We start from the raw sequence: 22072 nt of genomic DNA on the forward strand, positions 1-22072 counted from the left end.
AGAGTAAAGAGCAAACCACAGACCACCTACTACAATGAAACCTGAGCCCTGATATATTCCCAATGAGGGACCTTCTGATAGTAACACCAGAGGCATTCCAAGTGGCCAGCTTCTGTCAAAGGAAATCTAATATAATGCCAAGTTTTTAATTTTGTTTGTGTTTTTAAATACATTATAACTGTTTCCTCAATTCGCTTCTGACGTGATAAATATATATATAACAATGTAGATAATAGATAAAATGTATAAACAAACTGGTTCTTTTTCTGATATGGGTGAGTAAAACCATTTTTCCAGTCTCCATGCCATATACCAGACAAAGGAAGCCAAGATCTAGAAATAACCCAGTTCTTTTTTATGACTCTATATAATTCTTACATCTAAAATAAAATATTTAATTACACTAGGAGAAAATAAACTTGAAAATTACCTTTGTATTTGCTACTAAAGCATTTATACCTTAGGATATTATAAAAAGTGTTTGAGTGAGTTTTCAGGCATGCCAAAATTTTCCATTACAATATGGAGGCTAGAACTGTTGAAGGGAGGGAATATGAGCTCAGCTGATCTTGCAGTTTGCAAAGTGCAATTTAAAAATTCAGAATAAACACAATGATTTTCTTATAGGGCTGACAATTACAGGTCCTTTGTTTATCTTAGACTTAAGCCAAGAGCCAAGCAGATTTAGGCAATGCCAAAATATTACAGCACATCATAAGATTTTCTCTTAAATATATCCTTATATCCCTACATACAAAAACCACTTCACAGGCTATTAAAAGGGGCAAAAAGTGGTAACAAAGGGATAAGAAAAGACTGATTTTAAAGAATGTTAAAAAAAATTTAAAGACAGAGAGTGCTGACTGTTATTTATGCATTTTAACATACCATATATAAGCTGAGCTTTTCAGCCTTTTTTTAGGCTGAAAAAGCCCCCCTCGGCCTATACTCAAGTCAAAGTTACTTATTATTTTACTCTGTTATTATTATGTATTACATTTATTATTTTATTCTATTTATTATTATTATTATTATTATTATATTATCTTTATTTTACTCTATTATTATTACATTTATTATTTTACACTATTTAATATTATTATTACATTTATTATTTTATTCTATTCTTGTTATTATTACATTTACATTATTTTAAAATGAAGGTAACGGCTTCCCCTGACATTAAATCTAGTTGTGTCTGACACTTGGGTGGTGGGGTGGGGGTTATCATCTCTATTTCTAAGCCGGAGAGCAGGCATTGTCCATAGACACTTCCTAGGTCAGTGGTTCTCAACCTGTGGGTCCCCAGGTGTTTTGGTCTACAACTCCCCGAAATCCCAGCCAGTTTACCAGCTGTTAGGATTTATGGGAGTTGAAGGCCCAAAACATCTGGGGACCCCAGGTTGAGAACCACTGTCCTAGGTCATGTGGCCAGCATGACAGCATGGAGTGCCGTTACCTTCCGTAGAAGTGGTACCTATTGATCTACTCACATTTGCATGTTTTCAAACTGCTAGGTTGGCAGAAGCTGGGGCTAACAGCAGGAGCTCACCCCGCTCCCCAGATTCAAACCACCAACCTTTCAGTCAGCAAGTTTAACAGCTCAGCAGTTTAACCCACTGCACCACCCTCCACATCCCTCAAAAAAGGATATAATAAATAATGCATGAGGCACCTCCTTGTATATTAAATAGGGCCCAGTCTTTATCAACATCTTATTGATTTAAAAGGTTAACTCAATTTTTACTCATTTTTAAAACCATATGTTGATTTTAAGCACAATTTGAAAACTGTAGGCTGTGTTTTCCTCAAGCACGAACAATAAAGACTTGCACCAAAGAAAATCCTGTCTTATGCAGGAAAAAAATATTCATAATACAATTTCAGCTTTATATTCTTTAACATGCAATGTTTCACGACACTTCTTATGCCAGTGGGGTTCATACTGAATTTAACGGAGCACATGTACTCCCTTGGTGCAAAAAACATTAATGAAACATCTCAAGTTTCTGTATGAAGCTGGTAGAGCTTAAAGTCTAAACTTCAACTGTTTATTCAGCTATTTTTATAAAGTGAAGGTTTGGATGAGAACTTACTGTAATGTTCCAGTTGATCTGTGGTATTCTTGCATGGAGATTTAAACAGAACATAAGTAACAGGACTCCAGTAACTACTGATGCACTACAGCTGACAAATTCAAAGAAGTAAATGCCTTCACAAGGGGAGCATTCCATTATCGTCTCTATGCAGATAAAGGAAATCAGTGCCAAAACCTAAGAGAAAGAAAATGAAAAAATATAAATACTCCAGAAACATTCTGAAAAGTCACAAATGATCCTGAAATGGGATTTTGACAGCCAAAACTGAGTGATATGATTTCAATAGGATTCTTGGTTTTAATGGAAAAGTCAAGATGTCTCATATTTTAAGGCTTCAGCCCTGTGCACACTTAATGAACTCATATAGGAATGGGCCATAAGTTAATTAGGTCACTAGTTCTTCCACTACTATGAAGAATATATTACTTATATCTCCATTCAGTACTTTTTTAAAGATATTTTTGAATTCCGAATTACTAGTAAATGCAATTTACCAAAATACTCAGTCCTCTATATCCAGGGATTCTGCATCCACAAATTCAAAAATCCAAAGCTTGAAAACATTCCCCCTTGATTTTATATAAGGAACATCATTTTACTATGCCATTGTATATATAATGGGATTTGAGCATCAATGAATTTTCGTATTTACAGGGGTCTTGCAGCCAAATTCCAGTGGATATCTAAGGCACACTATAAATACCTAGCTCCATCCAATAAAACTATATGAAAGCATAATAATAATAATAATAATAATTATTATTATTATTATTATTATTATTATTTATACCCCGCTCCAACTCCCCCAGGGGGACTCAGTGCGGCTTTCATGAGGTCAAGCCTATCAGTGGAGTACATACATTGTAATACAAAAACATAACAATACCAAGACATAAATATATAAGATGCAAATAATATAATAAACGACACAGACAACATAAAACATGCATTTAAAAACAGAGAATTTCATTGGGCTGGGCCACATTCAAGGTTAAAAATTTTAAAAACTGGGAGATAGGATAATATAAATCATCAGGATGAGGATCTGAGAATGAGGGAGGATTCAATTGCATGAACCATAAATAAAGTGCTTCTAAGGACATTTAGTGCAAAGTTTGGTCAGGGAGTTCTTACATTCAATCACTAAAGGCACATTGGAATAGCCAGGTGTAAAGAAGTTGATTATAAATTGTATGATTTTAACTGTATTTGTGTTTGGATTGGTGGCACTAATGCTGGAGCGGCCTAGCTGAGAGGAGTGCGTTACCATGGAGACGATGCTGTAGAGAAGTGGGAGGAGCTTAGAGGGGAGAGTTTGAAAAACGACAGTTTATGTTCAGTCAGAGTTAGAGTTTAGGTTCAGAGGAGTGAACAGTCAGAGTTAGGGTTTAGGGTTAGAGGAGTGAGCAGTCAGGAGTTAAGATTGGAGGGTGAGGAATTGGTAGAGGAAAGATTAGGAGGTTATAGCTGTAAAAGAGTGAATTGTGAAGCAAAGTTTCGAGGCTTTGGAAAGCCAGATTAAGCTACTGGAAGTTTCTTAGCCAGAGAGTCTGATAAGGGAAACATAACCAGTATTCCGTTAGTCTAAAGAAAGGCTAAAGAATAAGCTTATTAAGTATCTGATCAAGGGAGGATCAGATAAGGGAGACATCCCTGTATTGGAACTTTGTTCTGTAATAAGTGCTTCACCTCAAGAAGATACTGTATACCCTGAAAAAGTGTAACATTCAACTAACCAAGCATTATTCTGAGTTCTATAAGAAAAGTTACAACTTGCAACCACACGCTTTGTGCTCAATAAACTTGTTCTCTTTTGTTTGAAGACTGCCTCATCTCCATTAATTCTGCGTCCAGTGTGCCATATCTCCCAATAATACCTCACATCACACATTGGTGGCACCATTAAGAGTAATAAATAATAAATCGTCCCTCCTCTCTCCTAAGACGTTACACCAGGTTTTCAGATTCCTCCTGAAGATTGCTAGCGTGGGGGCTTGACTAATATCTCTGACTTTTGGCACAGTTCACTGACAGATGGCAGCTGGAAGTCTGTCTGCATCATATGGTGGGCTCTGTCTATGAACGGTTTTAGAAATGTATGGAAACTTGCATGTGATGAAGTCCTTAGCCTTTCCAGGTGCATCTCCATAGCAGGAAAATCCAGGGCTGGTCCAGAGTGCAATACTCTACACCAGGCCGCAGGATGGCTGCACTGCCCACCTCTGTCCTGATGCAGCACAGGACTGGGTGGTGTCCCTTACCCTGTTCTCCTGTTGCTGTTGTAGCTGTGACCACAGAGCTCTTGGCCAACCCTTGGCACCACTCCTGATGTTTCCATAACTTGGGGAGGGTGTCTTCATAACTTGGGGAGGGTGCCTTATTTATTTATTTATTTATTTATTACTTGCACTTATTTACCGCCACTCTCAGCCCAAGGGGCGACTCGTGGCGGTGAACAACAACATGGAAAAGACAATTTACAGTCATCAGAACAATACATAACATGCTACTACTACTTGACATATACTTATACTATACTAATACTAAAAATCCGCTTCGTCGTATCATGGGTCATAGTCAGTCTCATAGTCGTGGTCCATTCCGGTCGTCATTGCCAAGGATATAGTACTCAGTTGAAGGCCAACTCGAAGAGCCACGTTTTCAGGCTCCTACGAAAGGCCATCAGGGAGGGCGCCTGTCTAACTTCAGCAGGGAGGGCGTTCCACAGCCGGGGGGCCACCACCGAGAAGGCCCGCTCTCTCGTCCCCGCCAGGCGTGCCTGTGAGGCAGATGGGACCGAGAGAAGGGCCTCCCCGGATGATCTCAAGGTCCTCGTGGGCTCGTAGGCCAAGATGCGGTCTGCAAGGTATTTTGGGCCGGAACCGTTTAGGGCTTCTACTCTAAGTTGCACAGGCACCCTTGCAACCAATAGACAAAGAGTTCTTTCTCCCACCCTGAATATTCCACAGATATATAAACTCCATTTTCCTAGTTTCCAACAGACCTCATAACCTCTGAGGATGCCTGTCATAGATGCAGGTGAAATGTCAAGAGAGAATGCTTCTGGAATACGGCCATACAGCCCAAAAACTTACAACAACCCACTGTCCACAATAAGTCCTGATGTTGGTACTGCAATACCATATTACTGCAATACATATTTAATGTCAACAGCTGCTTCTATAGGGATTAGTACCACTATTTTTCTCTATTTAATTTGCTGCATTTCATTCATTTAGTTTTTGATAAATTGAGAAACACCAGCAATTGAAAATGGCTCCATTATTATAATTATTATTTCTAACAGCCTTCCTGTTTATCTAAAAGGGTCTACAAAAAGACTTATTGTGTGGTTCAGTGACGTCCTAACTCATGATTATAGAAAACCACTGAATAGACAAGCTTTTTCCTGAGGAATACCCACAATGTTTCAATAAGAATGTCACGATGCCATAATTTATTTTTTAAACCTGGTGACACAGCATTATCAATCATGTAGAGTATTTTGAGCTGTGGGAGGATTCAATTAGCATCTCCTTAAATGTATTCAATACCCCTCTTACATTCAAATATAGGTAGTACTGTTCTAATTTAGCTTGGTCATTTCAAAGTAGGTCCCATGACCTTATGATGTCGTTTCATTTACCCACAGTTAAAATAGTTGGGATAAATACAAATAGCTTTAGTAACAGGCCTTAAAGGCAGCACTGTTTTTCAAAAGGGAAACTACCATATTTATTTACTCAAATGTAAATGAACTTGCCAAAATTAGGGTGCACATTAGATTCGAGTTATATGATAATCTTAGCACTTTAACTACTCGCTGGGTTGCTCTACCTTCATTTCTTTTAAAACCCTACTAACAGATATATCCTACCTCCGTTCATGCCCAGTGTTTATTTTTTAAATTTTAAACTATTGCATTTGGCCCAACCATAGGTTTTTTAAATCCTTGCGTGTTACTGTTTATATGTGAGTTATATTAATTGTATTGTTTTTTGCTTATTGTTTTTTGTTTTATTGATGTGTTGTCGGGCTTGGCCTCATGTAAGCCGCTCCGAGTCACCTTGGGGAAATGGTGGCGGGGTATAAATAAATAAATAAAAATTATTATTATTATTATTATTATTATTATTATTATTATTATTATAGTGTTAAGGCAAAGCAAGCCTCCTATTTCAGGGATATCACTTCAAATTTAATTGCTACAGCTCAATCCTATTTTATCCTGGGATTTGTAGTTTCGTGAGCCCTCAGTATTCTTTAGAAGGGAAGGTTCAAGATCTTGTAAAACTACATGATTCCATGGCATTGTGCCAGGACACTTAAAGTGGATTCATTCTACATCACACCTCAATGTTTTCTTTTCCATTGTTGGACGCTTTGGTATTCTAACACTGTTGTTTTTAAAGAAGTAATTCTAAGAAGGCAGCAACTGTAAGGCACTCCTTTTTTGGCCAAATTACAAAGAGTGCACTTTTTGCCACAGCGTGTTATGCTCACCACCAAAAACAAAAAAAAACCCACAACATTTCTGGGTTTTGTAAAATTGAAGTGTGCATTAGATTCAATGGCACATTACACTCGAGTAAAGATGGTATTTAAGCATCACTGGGATAGATTTCCACCAACACTTCATGCAATGAAGTTCTTTCATATTGTACCTATGGACACTGCCACCATGTAGACAATTTGCATTTTCCTTGTCCACAATGGTCACGTTAATATTACACACAGTCTTATTACAATGAAGTGAGAGCTACACATTTCCTCTATGCAACTTTCTGCGATTTTTTATCGTGTCAGAACAAATTGAGAATATACTGCAAGTTGTTTCTGGTGTGAGAGAATTGGCCGTCTGCAAGGACGTTGCCTAGGGGATGCCATCCTGCGGGAGGCTTCTCACATGTCCCCGCATTGGAAGATGGCTCACAGACGGGAGTCTCGTGGATTTGAACCGCCAACATTTTATTTATTTATTTATTTATTTATTTCTGCTACTTATACCCCGCCCTTCTCACCCCCGAGGGGGGACTCAGGGCGGCTTACACAGACGGCACAATTCGATGCCCTTATACAAATACATACAGATATAAAAACAGTAATTAATAATTAACAGATTAAAAACATCAATATATAGCACCATAGCACAACAGTAAGCAATCTCATGGTCAGTGTTCGCGTTCCATAGGTCCAATAGGTTAAAATAGGTTCCTACACTATTTGCCCTTCATTATGGTCCTTCTTTTTTTTAGCTGCCAGAGTTTCCGAAAGCCTTCAGGTCTTCACATCAGCAGTTCAGCCAGCGCAAGGGTTTAACCAATTACACCACCGCGGCTCAGTCTTGCGATGATCATGTGTGATATGCTTTGTGTTATTTCCAGCCAGACAATTGCGGCTGCTCCAGTTTCTTCACCCGTCATGTATGTGAATGTCCACATTATATATGTATGACTCTATAGGGGTTTTTATTATGCAAAATGCCTGGTAAGAATATTGTCAGAACTAATGCATGTGATAGCAGTGAACATCCTGCCTGACCCTGTCCAGCAGAAATGAAAAAGAAAAATATAAACTGAGATAGCAGCTTAGATAAAACAATATTATTACCAAACAAGGGTGTTATAAAATTAAAGATATTTTCAAAACAGTTGTGAACATACTAAATTAGTTTGGTAGCATGCGAAAGAGGGTGGTGTGCAGCACAACTACTGAACAATTATACTGTTTAGCTGGTATTGCACCACCTGATATCCGCCGGGAAGTAGCAGCCAGCAATGAAAGGACCGAGGCATTGACATCTCCGGCCCACCCTCTGTTCGGATATCAGCCAGCATGCCAATGACTTAAATCAAGGAATGGCTTTCTAAGATCTACAGAGATACTCGCAGGAACACCTCAGCAAGCAAGAGTTCAAGAGTGGCAGGTAAAAACCCTCAACCTCAATCAGCGGCTGATACCAAATGAGAGATTCCCTCCTGGGCACACAGAAGACTGGGCGACTTCGAATGCACTGACCAGGCTGCGCTCTGGCGCTACAAGACGCAGAGCTAACCTTAAAAAATGGGGCTACAAAGTGGAGTCTATGACATGCGAGTGTGGAGAAAAGTAAACCACAGACCACCTACGAGACTATTAACTGGAACGAATTACAGAGAGCGGTCAACCCTCCTGTTTAAGGAGCTCCACTGGCTGCAGTTTATCTATCGGGCCCAATTCAAGGTGCAGGTCTTGACCTACAAAGCCTTGAACGGTTTGGGACCCTCCTAACTGCGCAACCGTATTTCCATCTACGAACCCACACGATCCCTTTGATTTTCCGGAGATGTTCTTCTTTCACTCCCGCCCGCATCGCAAGTGCGACTTGCGGGGACGAGAGAGAGGGCCTTCTCTGCGGTGGCCTCACGGCTCTGGAACTCACTCTCCAGAGATATTAGGCAAGCCCTCACACTGGCAATCTTCAGGAGGAATTTGAAAACCTGGTTATTCAAATGTGCCTTCAATAATTGAATGTAAGATTCTCCCTGACCACACTTTGCACAAAATGTCCTTAGAAGCACTTTATTTTATGGTTTGTGCAATGAAATCCTTCCTCATTCCCAGAGCCTCCTCTTTATAATTTACACTGTCCTATCTCCCAGTGTTTTAAAATTTTTATCCTTACATCTGGCCCTGCCTAGTGAAATTTTCTGTGTTTTTAATGCTTGATTTTATATTGTTGTGTCGTATATTATTTTGATTTTGCATTTTATGTATTTTGCTTAGTTTTACTATGTTTTGTGTTATATTGTTTGTATTGTATTGATGGGCATGGCCTCATGTAAGCTGCACCGAGTCCCCCTGGGGGGGATGGAGTGGGGTATAATTAAAGTATTATTATTATTATTATTATTATTATTATTATTATTATTACAATGCAACCTGAGCCCTGCCACATGCACCAGAGGCACTCCAGGTGGCCAGCTTCTGATCAAAGGAAATCTAGCATAATGCCAAGTTTTTAACTTTGTGGTTTTTTCTACATTATAACTATTCTTAACTCTGCATTTTAGATTGTTTTTAATCTGTTTGTTTGATTGATTGATTGATTGATTGATATGTATTTTAATTGCTTATATATTTGTTGTTGTTCATTCGTTCAGTCGTCTCCGACTCTTCGTGACCTCGTGGACCAGCCCACGCCAGAGCTCCCTGTCGGCCGTTACCACCCCCAGCTCTCTCAAGGTCAGTCCAGTCACTTCAAGGATGCCATCCATCCATCTTGCCCTTGGTCGGCCCCTCTTCCTTTTACCTTCCACTTTCCCCAGCATAATTGTCTTCTCTAGGCTTTGCTGTCTCCTCATGATGTGGCCAAAGTACTTCAACTTTGTCTCTAGTATCCTTCCTTCCAGTGAGCAGCCGGGCTTTATTTCCTGGAGGATGGACTGGTTGGATCTTCTCGCAGTCCAAGGCACTCTCAGCACTTTCCTCCAGCACCACAGCTCAAAAGCATCGATCTTCCTTCGCTCAGCCTTCCCTATGGTCCAGCTCTCACATCCGTATGTGACTACAGGGAATACCATGGCTTGGACTAGGCGGATCTTTGTTGCCAGTCTGATGTCTCTACTCTTCACTATTTTATCGAGACTGGACATTGCTCTCCTCCCAAGAAGTAAGCGTCTTCTGATTTCCTGGCCACAGTCTGCATCTGTAGTAATCTTCGCACCTAGAAATACAAAGTCTGTCACGGCCTCCACATTTTCTCCCTCTATTTCCCAGTTGTCAATCATTCTTGTTGCCATCATCTTGGTTTTTTTGACATTCAGCTGCAACCCGGCTTTTGCGCTTTCTTCTTTCACCTTGATTAGAAGGCTCCTCAGCTCCTCCTCGCTTTCGGCCATCAGAGTGGTGTCATCTGCATATCTGAGGTTGTTAATGTTTCTTCCAGCAATTTTCACCCCAGCTTTGCATTCATCCAGCCCCGCACATCGCATGATGTGTTCTGCATACAAGTTAAAAAGGTTGGGTGAGAGGATGCAGCCTTGCCGTACGCCTTTCCCAATCTTGAACCAGTCTGTTGTTCCGTGGTTGTTTTATATTTTGATGAGATGTGTTTATCTGTGTGGCATTAAATTTTTGCCAGATTTGTAAGCCACCTTGAGTCAAAAAACAGGCGGGGTAGAAATGAAGTAAGTAAAGAAATAAATTGCTTCTGACACGATAAATAAAAGGGCAAGCACAGAATGAACCACTATAATGAGCAAGCAAAGCAAGCTATCCTCTGCCATTATGTGTGGTTGGTTCAGACTGTTAATTTTGAATCAATAACTCTTCAAGAATTCACAAACATCTAGTCGACGTATACCCATTATTTCAATGCCCCAAGAAAACCTACAATTTTAAAAATCATAGTAGAAAAATAGTTATATTAAAAGACAAAAGCACATCTGGAAAGATCAGATCAACCGCGAAAATTAATCAATAATTAATACAACAAGCCTCCATTTTAAATGCTGCATTTTTAAAAACAGGGGTGGCAACTGTGCATCCCGGCAGATGTTGTTTAGCTTCAATTCCCAGCTTTCCTCACTACTGGATTGGGTGGATGGGGCCTCTGGGAACTGCATTTTGACAACCTCTGGCAGGCCAACCAATTCCCACTCCTGTTTTAAATGAGACTAAAAATTAGCAATATAGGCAGTATAAAACAAATGTGTAAGCAATTCCACATTTTGTATTTGATCCCAAGAAAGATAGTCTCGAAAGCATTTGTACAGACAATGTGACTCCTTTTGGGATAGCAATATGACTCATTAGAATGATACCCTTTGACTCAAATTCTGCAGAAGCCAGAAATCTCAGACCATAGTGAGAACTTCAGTCTTATGCTGGCAACATCTGAAAGCCTGCTTCAGCTTCTGACTTTAACACTAAATCAATATATAGAAAAACATGTAGGGTTCATTAAAATATAGATCCCTGTGTTGTAAACAAAACAAATCAAATCAAAAACATTCAGGTGCTCCTAAAGATTATTATTATTATTATTATTATTATGGGAATACTGGTTTCAATGTGATAACCAGTAATGGCTCAGTTATGATGGATCAACGCAATATCGTGCACACATTGCCCAAACATGAAGCAAGGAACATGAAAGGCACTGCAGACTACTTCAAACAGAGAAGACAGCCATAGAAGAGCACGTGATGAACCAACCTGGACACAGCATATTATTTGAGAACACAGAAATGCTGGATCACTCTCACAACCACCATGTCAGGCTACACAGAGAAGCCACTGAAATCCACAAGCATGTGGACAATTTCAACAGAAAGGAGGAAATGAACAAAATCTGGCTACCAGTATTAAAAAACTCTAAAATTACAACAGTAAAACAACAGACAGGAAACAATCTGGGATGCCTAATCACCTCTCAACAAAAGATTGCTCCAGGCACTAACAAGCCACACCAAACAACAGCCAGGCCATCAAATGCTAATCAAGGTGGTCAGTTGAAACATTCACACCTAGCTCCAGCAGACAAGAGTTCTTTTTCCCACCCTGGTCATTCCACAGATATATAAACCCTTTTTCCTAGTTCCAACAGACCTCACTACCTCTGAGGATGCTTGCCGTAGATGCAGGCGAAACGTCAGGAGAGAATGCCTCTAGAACATGGCCATATAGCCTGAAAAAAACCTACAAAGCGACACAATTCACACAATACATTCAACTCTACCATGTGAGCAGGAGTTTATGTGAAAGCTGTATTCTGAAGATAGAGAAGTGTGACATAGGACCACTGGGAAGTTCTGGACAGAGCATAAAGTTGATACTGAACTCACTATTGATAACAGAGCCCTCAAAAGAGGTAACTCGAATACTAATAATCTACATGTTTGTGGTTTGATATCACAGAATCACACAGTTTGAAGATGTGGTGATCCACCACTGGAGTTCTGAAAATCACCGGAGTTCAGCACTATCCTGAGTGTGCATAGTCTTCTTCCTCTTCTTTTGCTTTTTTCAGTTTCCCTTATGGTGGGGAAACTAAATTTAATATCAGCGGCTGAGAGGGAGGCTAAATGCACACTCTTCATCTTCAATGCCTCAGAACTGACCTCAGATTCAAGGATCTCTTAGTAGCCAGTTGGGAAGACATACTGGAAACTGATGGTACCAACATTGATATGGAAAATGTGATAGAGGCCAGAACCAAGGGATTCAGTGCCTTCTCATGCAGGAGAACCTTAAGCTTTGATTCACAGTATTTCTGAGCCTGATGTGGGAAGGCTTTTATTATTTTCGTGTTAACTTTGTTGAAAGCTGTTCATGCATGTAACAGTAAATCGTTGTTTAGCTTTATGTCAGAAAACACATTTTGTTTCACTGTAATCTGTATATCTAATCTTGAAACTCTTTTTTAAAGGTACACAAGGTTGACTTAAGACAAAAGTAGCAGCAGTTTAATCCTCAGCTGCTGAACTTGCTGACCGAAAGGTTGACGTTTTGAATCCAGGGAGTGGGGGTGAGCTCCCACTGTTGGGCCAAGCTTCTGCCAACCTAGCAGTTGGAAAACATGCAAATATGAATAGATTAATAGGTACCACCTTGGCAGGAAGGTAATGGCACTCCATGCAATCATGCTGGCCTTATGACCTTAGAGGTGTCTACGACAACGCCAACTCTTCGTTTTTGAAATGGAGATTAGCACACACACACACAACACACACACTCCAAGTTGGACATGACTAGACTTAAAGTCAGGGGAAAACCTTTACCTTCAGCAGCATCAATGCAACAAACAAAAAGGCAAAGAAACAAAACTAGTCAAATCTGCAAAAGAGAAACCCATGAATGTGGCGACTAACTACAGTGAGCTACCTTGAGGATCTGCTACAAGGGAATGAGTTTATAAATCTAAACAAACAAAAATAAATTACCTGAACAACATGTGAATGTGGTCTCCTTAAGCTGAATTATATACACAGAAACCTCCTACGAACAAAAAAACGACTTCACAGGACAAGAAAAGGAGCAAACACAACTTGGTGAGTTGCCAGTAGGTAGTTACTTCCTCCCCCAACTGCCAAAAGCTGGGGAGCTAACTAGCTCTGGATAAGAAGCAAGTCCAAACTGAACTCAAACAACAAAAGAGGAACAGCAGAAGAGGAACCAAACAACAAAGCTGGTTACAGTCCAAAAGGGCAACAGAGGCAGTGAAAAATGTATGTACAATGGGATTTGAATTAGGTATGTTTCCATTAACATATAGGCACCTGGATCAACCACTACCCTCAGGTTTTTTCCCCATCCACCAACCTCAACCCTTTTATGGCTTTCAATATACCTTGAACATCAAGACTGTCTAAATACTGTTGATTTAAGCAAAAATGGTTGTAGATAGTGTATGTTGACAGTAAAGGTAAAAGTTTCTCTGAAGTTAAGTCCAGTCGTGTCCGACACTAGGGGTTGGTGCTCATCTCCATTTCTGAGCCAGCGTTGTCCATAGACACCTCCAAGTTCATGTGGCCAGCATAATTGCATGGAGCACTGTTACCTTCTCGCCATGGCAGTACCTATTGATCTATTCACATTTGCATGTTTTCAAACTGCTAGGTTGGCAGAAGCTGAGGGTAACAGCGGGAGCGCACCCTGCTCTCTGGATTCGAACTGCTGATGTTTCGGTCAGCAAATTCAGCTGCTCAGAAGTTCAACCCACTGTGCCACCAGAGAGTCCTTGTGTCGACAGTAGCTAAGTTAAATTCCCATCTTAGTAGTTAAAGTATACAAAAAACTCCCAGTTGTTCTATAGTTGCATCTGTTCCTATTTCAAAGCAAACAGAAAAAGATACAAGTATTTCGATGCTGCCATTCTAGGCAGTTTTCCAGAAAACATATTCATTTGATTAACATTAGACTTCCTTCTAATTAAATGTGTCTAAGCATTGCATATTATTCTACCTGGTCTACTGGAACAAAAGCTGTCATAGGTAAAGGCACTTGCCTCATTAGATACATTAAAGCAGAGTTTCTCAAACTGTGCTCCTTCAAATGTTTTGGGCTTCAGCTCCCACAATTTCTAACAACTGGTAAGCTGGCTAGGATTTCTGGAAGCCGAAGTCCAAAACACCTGGAAGAGTAACACTACATTACACAATGGTTGGATTAATCATATCTACTAGGCATTATTTACTAGAACCCCCAGCTCCGTCAACAGGATCTTGAGCCAAAAGGTAATGGTTTCCCCTAGTCGTGTCCAACTCTGGGGGGTGGTGCCCATCTCCATTTCTAAGCCGAAGAGTAGACATTGTCCATAGACGCCTCCAAGGTCATGTGGCCGGCATGACTGTATGGAGCACCGTTACCTTCCCGCTGAAGCGGTACCTATTGATCTGCTCACATTTGCATGTTTTCAAACTGCTAGGTTGGCAGAAGCTGGGACTAACAACAGGAGCTCCCCAGATTCAAAACACCAACCTTTTGGTGAGTAAGTTCAGCAGCTCAGTGGTTTAACACACTACACTACCAGGGTCTCCTTTAACATTATACAGATAAGGAAATTTTATGTCATTCATACTGTTCGATAAGTGAAAATCACAAGTGGCTATTGAGACATCTACCAATACATTCTGATCTACCTTGTATCCATCTCTGTTTTAAATCAATGACAAGAGTCACAAATAAGGTCATTAGCAGTTGAAGCAAGATTAAACATGCTGCAAACAAAGTCACCAGACATATCTTGGGACCATAGAAAGGCCTCAGAAGAGAGTAGAGTACCTCCTACCTATTATTTTTCAACCAGTAAAAAAACATGACCTTGCAAAGCTAGATAAACTTCAACAAACATGCAAAATGTCACCTATTAGCTAAGTGCTCTGTTGCACACACCCTAATTCAATTACCTTCCTAGCAGGATTGAATCTGAGAACAAGAAAAAGAAAAATCTAAATATTTGAAAGAGATGAAAAATTGGTTATCATCACTCTCACAAATGTTTGAAGTTAAGAAACTGCATCCTTCTGGAACCCAGAACACACTTGTTTGTTTTGTTTTTTAGACGTGTATGACCTTTTAGAGCAGGGTCCTCAAACTAAGGCCCAGGGGCCGGATATGGCCCTCCAAGGTCATTTACCCAGCCCTCGCTCAGGGTCAACCTAAGTCTGAAATGACTTGAAAACACACAACAACAATCCTATCTCATTAGCCAAAAGCAGGCCCACACTTCCCATTGAAATACTAATAAGTTTATATTTGTTAAAATTGTTCTTCATTCTAATTATTGTAATGTTTTAAAGGTTTTTTGTACTACAAATAAGATGTGTGCAGTGTGCATAGGAATTCATTCATTTTTTTTCAAATTATAATTCGGCCCTCCAACAGTTTGAGGGATTGTGACCTGGCCCTCTGTTTAAAAAGTTTGAGGACCCCTGTTTTAGAGAATAGCCAAAATTTCTCAGGAAAAAACTAGAGCAAGGAAAGAAAGCTGCATACCAGGACACACATACAATAAATAAGCAACAGGATTATAGATAAATTACTAGAGAAGACTCGAAAAAGGTTGTAATTTCCAATATGTTTCCAAAAGGTATATATAATTTATATAATAGGTATGAAATCAAACATTTACTGATAACAAATCACCATTGCTGATTACTGATAACAATCACAGGCTGATTTTTCCTTTCCTTTTTTTACGAAATACAGCTGAAGCATCTTCTGCAGAGACCACTGTAAACACTGCACAACCGGATTTGCATAAAGGTCTAAATCAGCCACAAGGTGACATTCAGAAAACTTTCCCTGTGGCCAAACTTTTCAGGATCCCAACATTGAGCCAAAGGAGATCCCATTTGTGGTCAAGACCCACAGTTCAAGAAGCAACGAACCGCAAGGAACACAAGGAAAGAAGAGAACACAATTTGTTCTGGTAGTTTCTGACAGATCGATAGAGAGAGTAACCATCTATGCATAAAGTAATCTTGTTGCTTTTTAGCTGCTGCATCACACTGTTGGCTCATGTTCAATGTGTTGTCCACGAAGACTCCAAGATCTTTCCAAGGGAGGGGAGGGAGAAGAGGAGGAAGAAGAGGAGAGGGATGAAAAAAGAGAAAGAGGAGGAGGAGGTAGAAGAGGAGTAAGAAGAAGAGGAGGTGTAAGAAGAAGAGGAGGAAAAAGAGGAGGTGTAAGAGGAAGAGGAGGAAGAAGAGGAGGTGGAAGAGGAAGTGTAAGAGGAAGAGGAGGAAGAAGGAGGAAAAAGAAGAGGTGGTGGAAGAGGAGGAAGAAGAAGAGGAGGTGTAAGAGGAAGAGGAAGAAGAGGAGGTGGAAGAGGAGGAAGAAGAAGAGGAGGTGTAAGAGGAAGAGGAGGAAGAAGAGGAGGTGGAAGAGGAAGTGTAAGAGGAAGAGAGGGAAGAAGAGGAGGTGGAAGTGGAAGAGGGGGAAGAAGAAGAAGAGAAGGGAGAAGAAGAAAAGGAGGAGGAGAAAGAGGAAGAAGAGGAGGAAGAAGAAGAAGCGGTGTAAGAGGAAGAAGAGGAAGAAGAAGAGGAGGTGGAAGAGGAAGAAGAAGAGGTGGAAGAAAAAGAGGTGGAAGAGGAAGAGGCAGAAGAAGAGGAGGTGGAAGAGGAAGAGGGGGAAGAAGAAGAAGAAGAGATGGGAGAAGAAGAAAAGGAGGAGGAGAAAGAGGAAGAAGAGGAGGAGGAAGAGGAGGGGGGAAAGGAAGAAGAGGAGGAAGATGAAGAGGAGGTGTAAGAGGAAGAGGAGGAAGAAGAGGAGGAGGTGGAAGAGGAGGAAGAAGAGGAGGGATGAAAAAGGAGGAAGAGGAAGAAGAGGAGGAAGAAGAAGAGGAGGTGTAAGAGGAAGAGGAGGAAGAAGAGGCGGTGGAAGAGGGGGAAGAAGAAGAGAAGGGAGAAGAAGAAAAGGAGAAGAAATAGGAAGGAGAGGAGGAAAAGGAAGAAGAGGAAGATGAAGAGGAGGTGTAAGAGGAAGAGGGGGAAGAAGAAGAGGAGGAGGAAAAAGAAGAGAAGGGAGAAGAAGAAAAGGAGGAGGAAGAAGAGGAAAAAGAGGAGGAGGAGGAAGAAGAGGAAGGCCTGCCCTTCTCCCTCCCTCTTTCCCTCCCTCCCCGGCCGGCCCCCACTCACCGCCTGCGCCGCCTTGAGCCTCCCGGGCGCGCTCCGCAGGTACTGGGCGTCGCAGCGGAGGCCCCGGATGCCGGCGCGCTGCCCGACGGGCTCTGTGGTGGGCTGGTAGGGGCTGCTGGCGCCCGAGATCATGGAGCTGCTCGAGGCCTCCCCGTCGAAGCCCTCCAGCTCCTCGGCGGCGCCCCTCATGGCGGCAGAGCGGCCCGCCCGCCTTCCCTCACTCCTTCCTTTTGGGTCTCCTCAACCGGAGGAGGAGGAAGGCCCGGGCGGCATGTTGTTGCCTCAGGAGACGCCGTCCCTGCCTCCCTTCCTCCTCCTCCTCCTCTTTCCCCTCAGCGGCGACGGAAAGGGAGGCCCGCCCTGAAGCAGGAGACGCCTTCCCACACAGAAAAGGGTGCCTACCGCTTTAAACGCTGCCCCGCGGAGCATTCTGGGGATTGTCGTTTTGAGCAGCCTGGGACCTCACTGAGTGCGTATGGGAAAGGCCCCTCGCTGGACTACACGCCCCAGAATCCTTCGGGAGGCAGCCGCAGGATTTAAAGTGGCGGGCACACTCTAACACAGGCATGGGCTAACTTGGGCCCTCAATGTGTTTTGGACTTCAACTCCCACCATTCGTAACAGCCTCAGGCCCCTTCCTTTTCGCGGCTGAGGGGGAAAAGGAAAGGGCCTGAGGCTGTTAAGAATGGTGGGAGTTGAAGTCCAAAACACATTGAGGGCCCAAGTTAGCCCATGCCTGTGTTAGAGTGTGCCCATGCCTGGTGAAATCTGGGGACTATCTTGAGCTCCTTGGAGGAAATATAAGTTGTAAAGAAAACGAATACAGATACCACATTACCCTAGAAAAGCCAACACGCAGAGCAGAAAGACAATGGCTTCTCTCCACTGAACAGTCTACATCAGTGGTTCTTAACCTGGGGGTCGGGACCCCTGAGGGGGTCGCGAGGGGGTGTTAGAGGGGTCGCCAAACACCATCAGAAAACACAGTATGTTGTGTTGGTCATGGGGGTTCTGAGTGGGAACTTTGGGCCAATTCTATCATTGATGGGGTTCAGAATGCTCTTTGATGGTTCATCTCAGCAACTACAACTCCCAAATGTCAAGATCTATTTTCCCCAAACACCACATTTGGGCATATTGAGTATTTGTGCCAAGTTATATCCAGATCCATCATTGTTTGAGTCCACAGTGCTCTCTGGATCTAGGTGAACTATAACTCCCAAACTCAAGGTCAGTGCCACCAAACCCTTCCAGTATTTTCTGTTGATTGTGGGACTTCTGTGTGCCAAGTTTGGTTAAATTCCATCCTTGGTGGAGTTCAGAATGCTCTTTGATTTTAGGTGAACTATAAATGCCAGCAACTACAACTCCCAATTGACAAAATCAACCCCTCACCCAACCCCACTAGTATTCAAATTTGGGTGTATTGAATATTTGTGCCAAATTTGGTCCAGTGAATGAAAACACATCCTGCATATTGGTTATTTACATTACAATTTGTAATAGTAGCAAATTTACATTTATGAAGCAGCAACGAAAATAATATTATGGTTGGGGGTCACCACAACATGAGGATCTGTATTAAGGAGTCACAGCATCAGGTAGGTTGAGAAACACTGGTCTACATTCTAAATGCAAATTACACATGTTAACAAGCCTGTTGTTTTCAAAAGGTAGGGCGATAGGTGTTGTAGTTCATTGCGATGGTAACGTTCCTACTACTGGTAGGAGGGAGAAGAGAGATATTGACAAGCTGGAATGTGTCCAGAGGAGGGTGACTAAAATGATCAAGGGTCTGGAGAACAAGCCCTTTGAGGAACGGCTTAAGGAGCTGGGCATGTTTAGCCTGAAGAAGAGAAGGCTGAGAGGAGATATGATAGCCATGTATAAATATGTGAGCAGAAGCCACAGGGAGGAGGGAGCAAGCTTGTTTTCTGCTTCCTTGGAGACTAGGATGCGAAACAATGGCTTCAAACTACAAGAAAGGAGATTCCATCTGAACACGAGGAAGAACTTACTGACTGTGAGAGCCGTTCAGCAGTGGAACTCTCTGCCCCTGAGTGTGGTGGAGGCTCCTTCCTTGGAAGCTTTTAAACAGAGGCTGGATGGCCACCTGTCGGGTGATTTGAATGCAATATTCCTGCTTCTTGGCAGAATGGGGTTGGACTGGATGGCCCATGAGGTCTCTTCCAACTCTTTGATTCTATTATTCTATGACCACTACCCACCAGAGTCAAACATGATTCGACTTAATCTCGGGGGGGGGGGGGGGGGGGGAAGAACCTTTACCTTTTTTTTGGAGGAAAGTTTACAAACGAAGAAACCTCTCAGCAAAGAGATACAATGACAGCCCCCCCCCCCCCCCCATGGCCAGAACAGAGCACAGCCTCCAAAAGATGCCAAATGATGAGAAAAAGCCTAGACATAAATCTATCTGTTGTCTGTCTTGTCATTGTATAATTGAATGTTTGCCATATATGTATTGTGTGATCCACCCTGAGTCCCCTTTGGGGTGACAAGGGCAGAATATAAATGCTGTAAATAAATAAATAAATGTGGATTTACTCGATCTGATAGCCATGCCTCTGTATGTCCAGCACCCATTGGTTTTGCAGCATTTTTTTTTCAAATATTTTTATTGGTTTTCTTAGAATACATCAATACCTTCAATAATCTTATATTCCATCCTCAATTCATTACATCAACCAAAGTGTATCTTGTATACTCCCCCCCCCCCCGCCCCGAGCCACTTCAATTTGCATTCTCTTTCTTTTTGTATCATTTGTTCAACTTGTGTAAGTTTTCCTCCTTCCCTATTATTTTTTATCCAATTCTTGAACCATTGCTCTAACTGTAGACAATGGAACCATGAGAGTTTAATATCTCTAAATTATCTCAATATAGTTTCCTTCCTCATGTTTGCTTTTATTCAATCTCCAATTCTATCTATATTCTTCTCTCTTAATTTTTTATCTAATATATTTTTTAAAATTTTGGGGGATTTTTTTATTCATTATTATTGGTGTTATTGTTGAACTTTCTGATAATAATATTTCCTTGTATCTATTCCAAATTCCTATCACATTTCTCAACATTGGGTTTTTTATTCTCTTAATTTCTTTCCTTTTTATATCCTTAAAAAATATATTCCAAATTTTGTCCTCTACTTCTTCTGAATCTTCCTCCAACCATTCCAAATCCTCCTTATTTATTATCCCTTCTATAACTAGTCTCATCCTGTTTGCTTCATAGTATTTTTTAATATTGGGAAGTGCTAAACCTCCAACCTTTTGTGACTTATACCAAAACTGTTTATTTAACCTGTTTTTCTTATTGCCATTGCAATATTTCTTAATTAATTATTGCCATTTGTTTAATTCCTCCTCCGATATCTGTAGTGGTACCATTCTAAATATAAAATTTATCTTTGGAAGAATTTTCATTTTAACTAGCACTACCCTTCCAAACCATGATAGTTTTATATTTTCATATTCTCGTAATTGTTTTTGAGTTACTTTCCTTAATCTTGTTACATTTGCCTCTTCCATTTCATATAATTCCTTTGTTATAATTTTGCAGCATTATTCCAGGTGTCCTCGAGTCTGCCCTCAGGAAGGTCTGAGTTCTGAGAAGGAGCCTCGAGGGCAGAGAGAGAACTACAGCTTTGGTGCCTTCCCTAAGAATTACAGGAAAATATTTCACTCGAAAGCTGGGGGTGCTATGGTCTTCTTCCCCTCCCTGTTTGATTGTGAAATGCATAACCCCACAGGATGGTGATCTTGCTGTCTTTGGAGGTCTTTAAACTGATTGGATGGCCATCTGCTGGGAGTGCTCTATTGTACAAACCATTGAGTTGGACTGGATGCCACCTGTCATCTCTGTCATTTCATTTCTTGTGAGCCTTGCAAGCTATAGTGTAAATAAATAAATAAATTCCTACTGCTGGCAAAAAATACTGGAAAGTTTTAGTGCGTCGGCATATTTGGTTGGTTGAATTGGTGTATTCTGAATTCAGAATGTTGTTCGCTTCTGACCACAGATCTAGACCCGTACTGCAGTAAAGACACGACACTAGTGAGCAGTCTTGGTTGGTGTTTATTGAAGCCATTAATGAAAAGACATGTCCTCCTTTTTTGCCAGCACTAAAAAGCAAGGTTCAACATAGCTGCTCCTGGTTAAAGCTGTACAACTGGACTAAGGGTTGTGTTGGATATATCTGCAGTCCTCAATGGAAGTTAAAAACATCAATAAACTTAGTAATACAAGAGAGTGAACTTTCATTTACAGCATGGATATGGTTAAGTTCAGTCACTTTCAATGCAGTTAAATTAAATAAAATACAACAAGTTCTGTTCAGTTTAAACATGTCTTAAAATGCCAATAAAAAGTGCAAACTTAAAAAAAAAAACAAGCAGCATAACCATTGCATTTTGATGGAGGGCCAATCCTGTATATTTACCTTCTCTTCAAGTTCAATAGATTATTACTTTAGTTTAAACATGAACAGTAGATGCAATCACTGTACTGTATATAAATATAGCTGTGTAGTAATTTTAACAGTCTACCATAAAAGTGTATCCTGAAAATAAAAATTAATTATATTTCAAAAGGTACTGTTTGCAGTTTGGCCTTTGGTTCCAATGCTTAAGAACATAAAAAAAGACAACTGTGCATCTTTCCAAAGTTACTAGTCCTCAGCAAACACTGCATCGTCTTTCTTCGAGAAACGAGGAGCATTCACTTGTAAAAAGGGGAAGAAGGGGAAATTCCAACTTTGTTTGAATCGAAGCACTCTGTTTTACACAGTGGGAAAGCAATATATATTTTTTGCTTTTGTTCATCTGTAGTGGA

The 22072-nt window shown here is 41.0% G+C and overlaps 1 protein-coding gene across 1 annotated transcript in view; it reads right to left on the reverse strand.

Moving 5' to 3' along the window:
- The window catches only part of CMTM4 (CKLF like MARVEL transmembrane domain containing 4), a 32714-nt gene extending 15083 nt beyond the window's left edge, over nt 1-17631 (reverse strand). The window contains exons 1-2 of the mRNA XM_060788005.2: nt 17222-17631; nt 2097-2273 (exon numbers count right to left, since the gene is read on the reverse strand). Of these exons, the coding sequence (XP_060643988.1) occupies nt 2097-2273; nt 17222-17410 (366 nt within the window). The 5' untranslated portion in view covers nt 17411-17631. The remainder of the gene's footprint in view (nt 1-2096; nt 2274-17221) is intronic.
- Between the last annotated feature and the right edge of the window lie 4441 nt (nt 17632-22072).

This window comes from Anolis sagrei, chromosome 8, assembly GCF_037176765.1.
Source record: "Anolis sagrei isolate rAnoSag1 chromosome 8, rAnoSag1.mat, whole genome shotgun sequence".
Lineage (NCBI taxonomy): Eukaryota > Metazoa > Chordata > Lepidosauria > Squamata > Dactyloidae > Anolis > Anolis sagrei.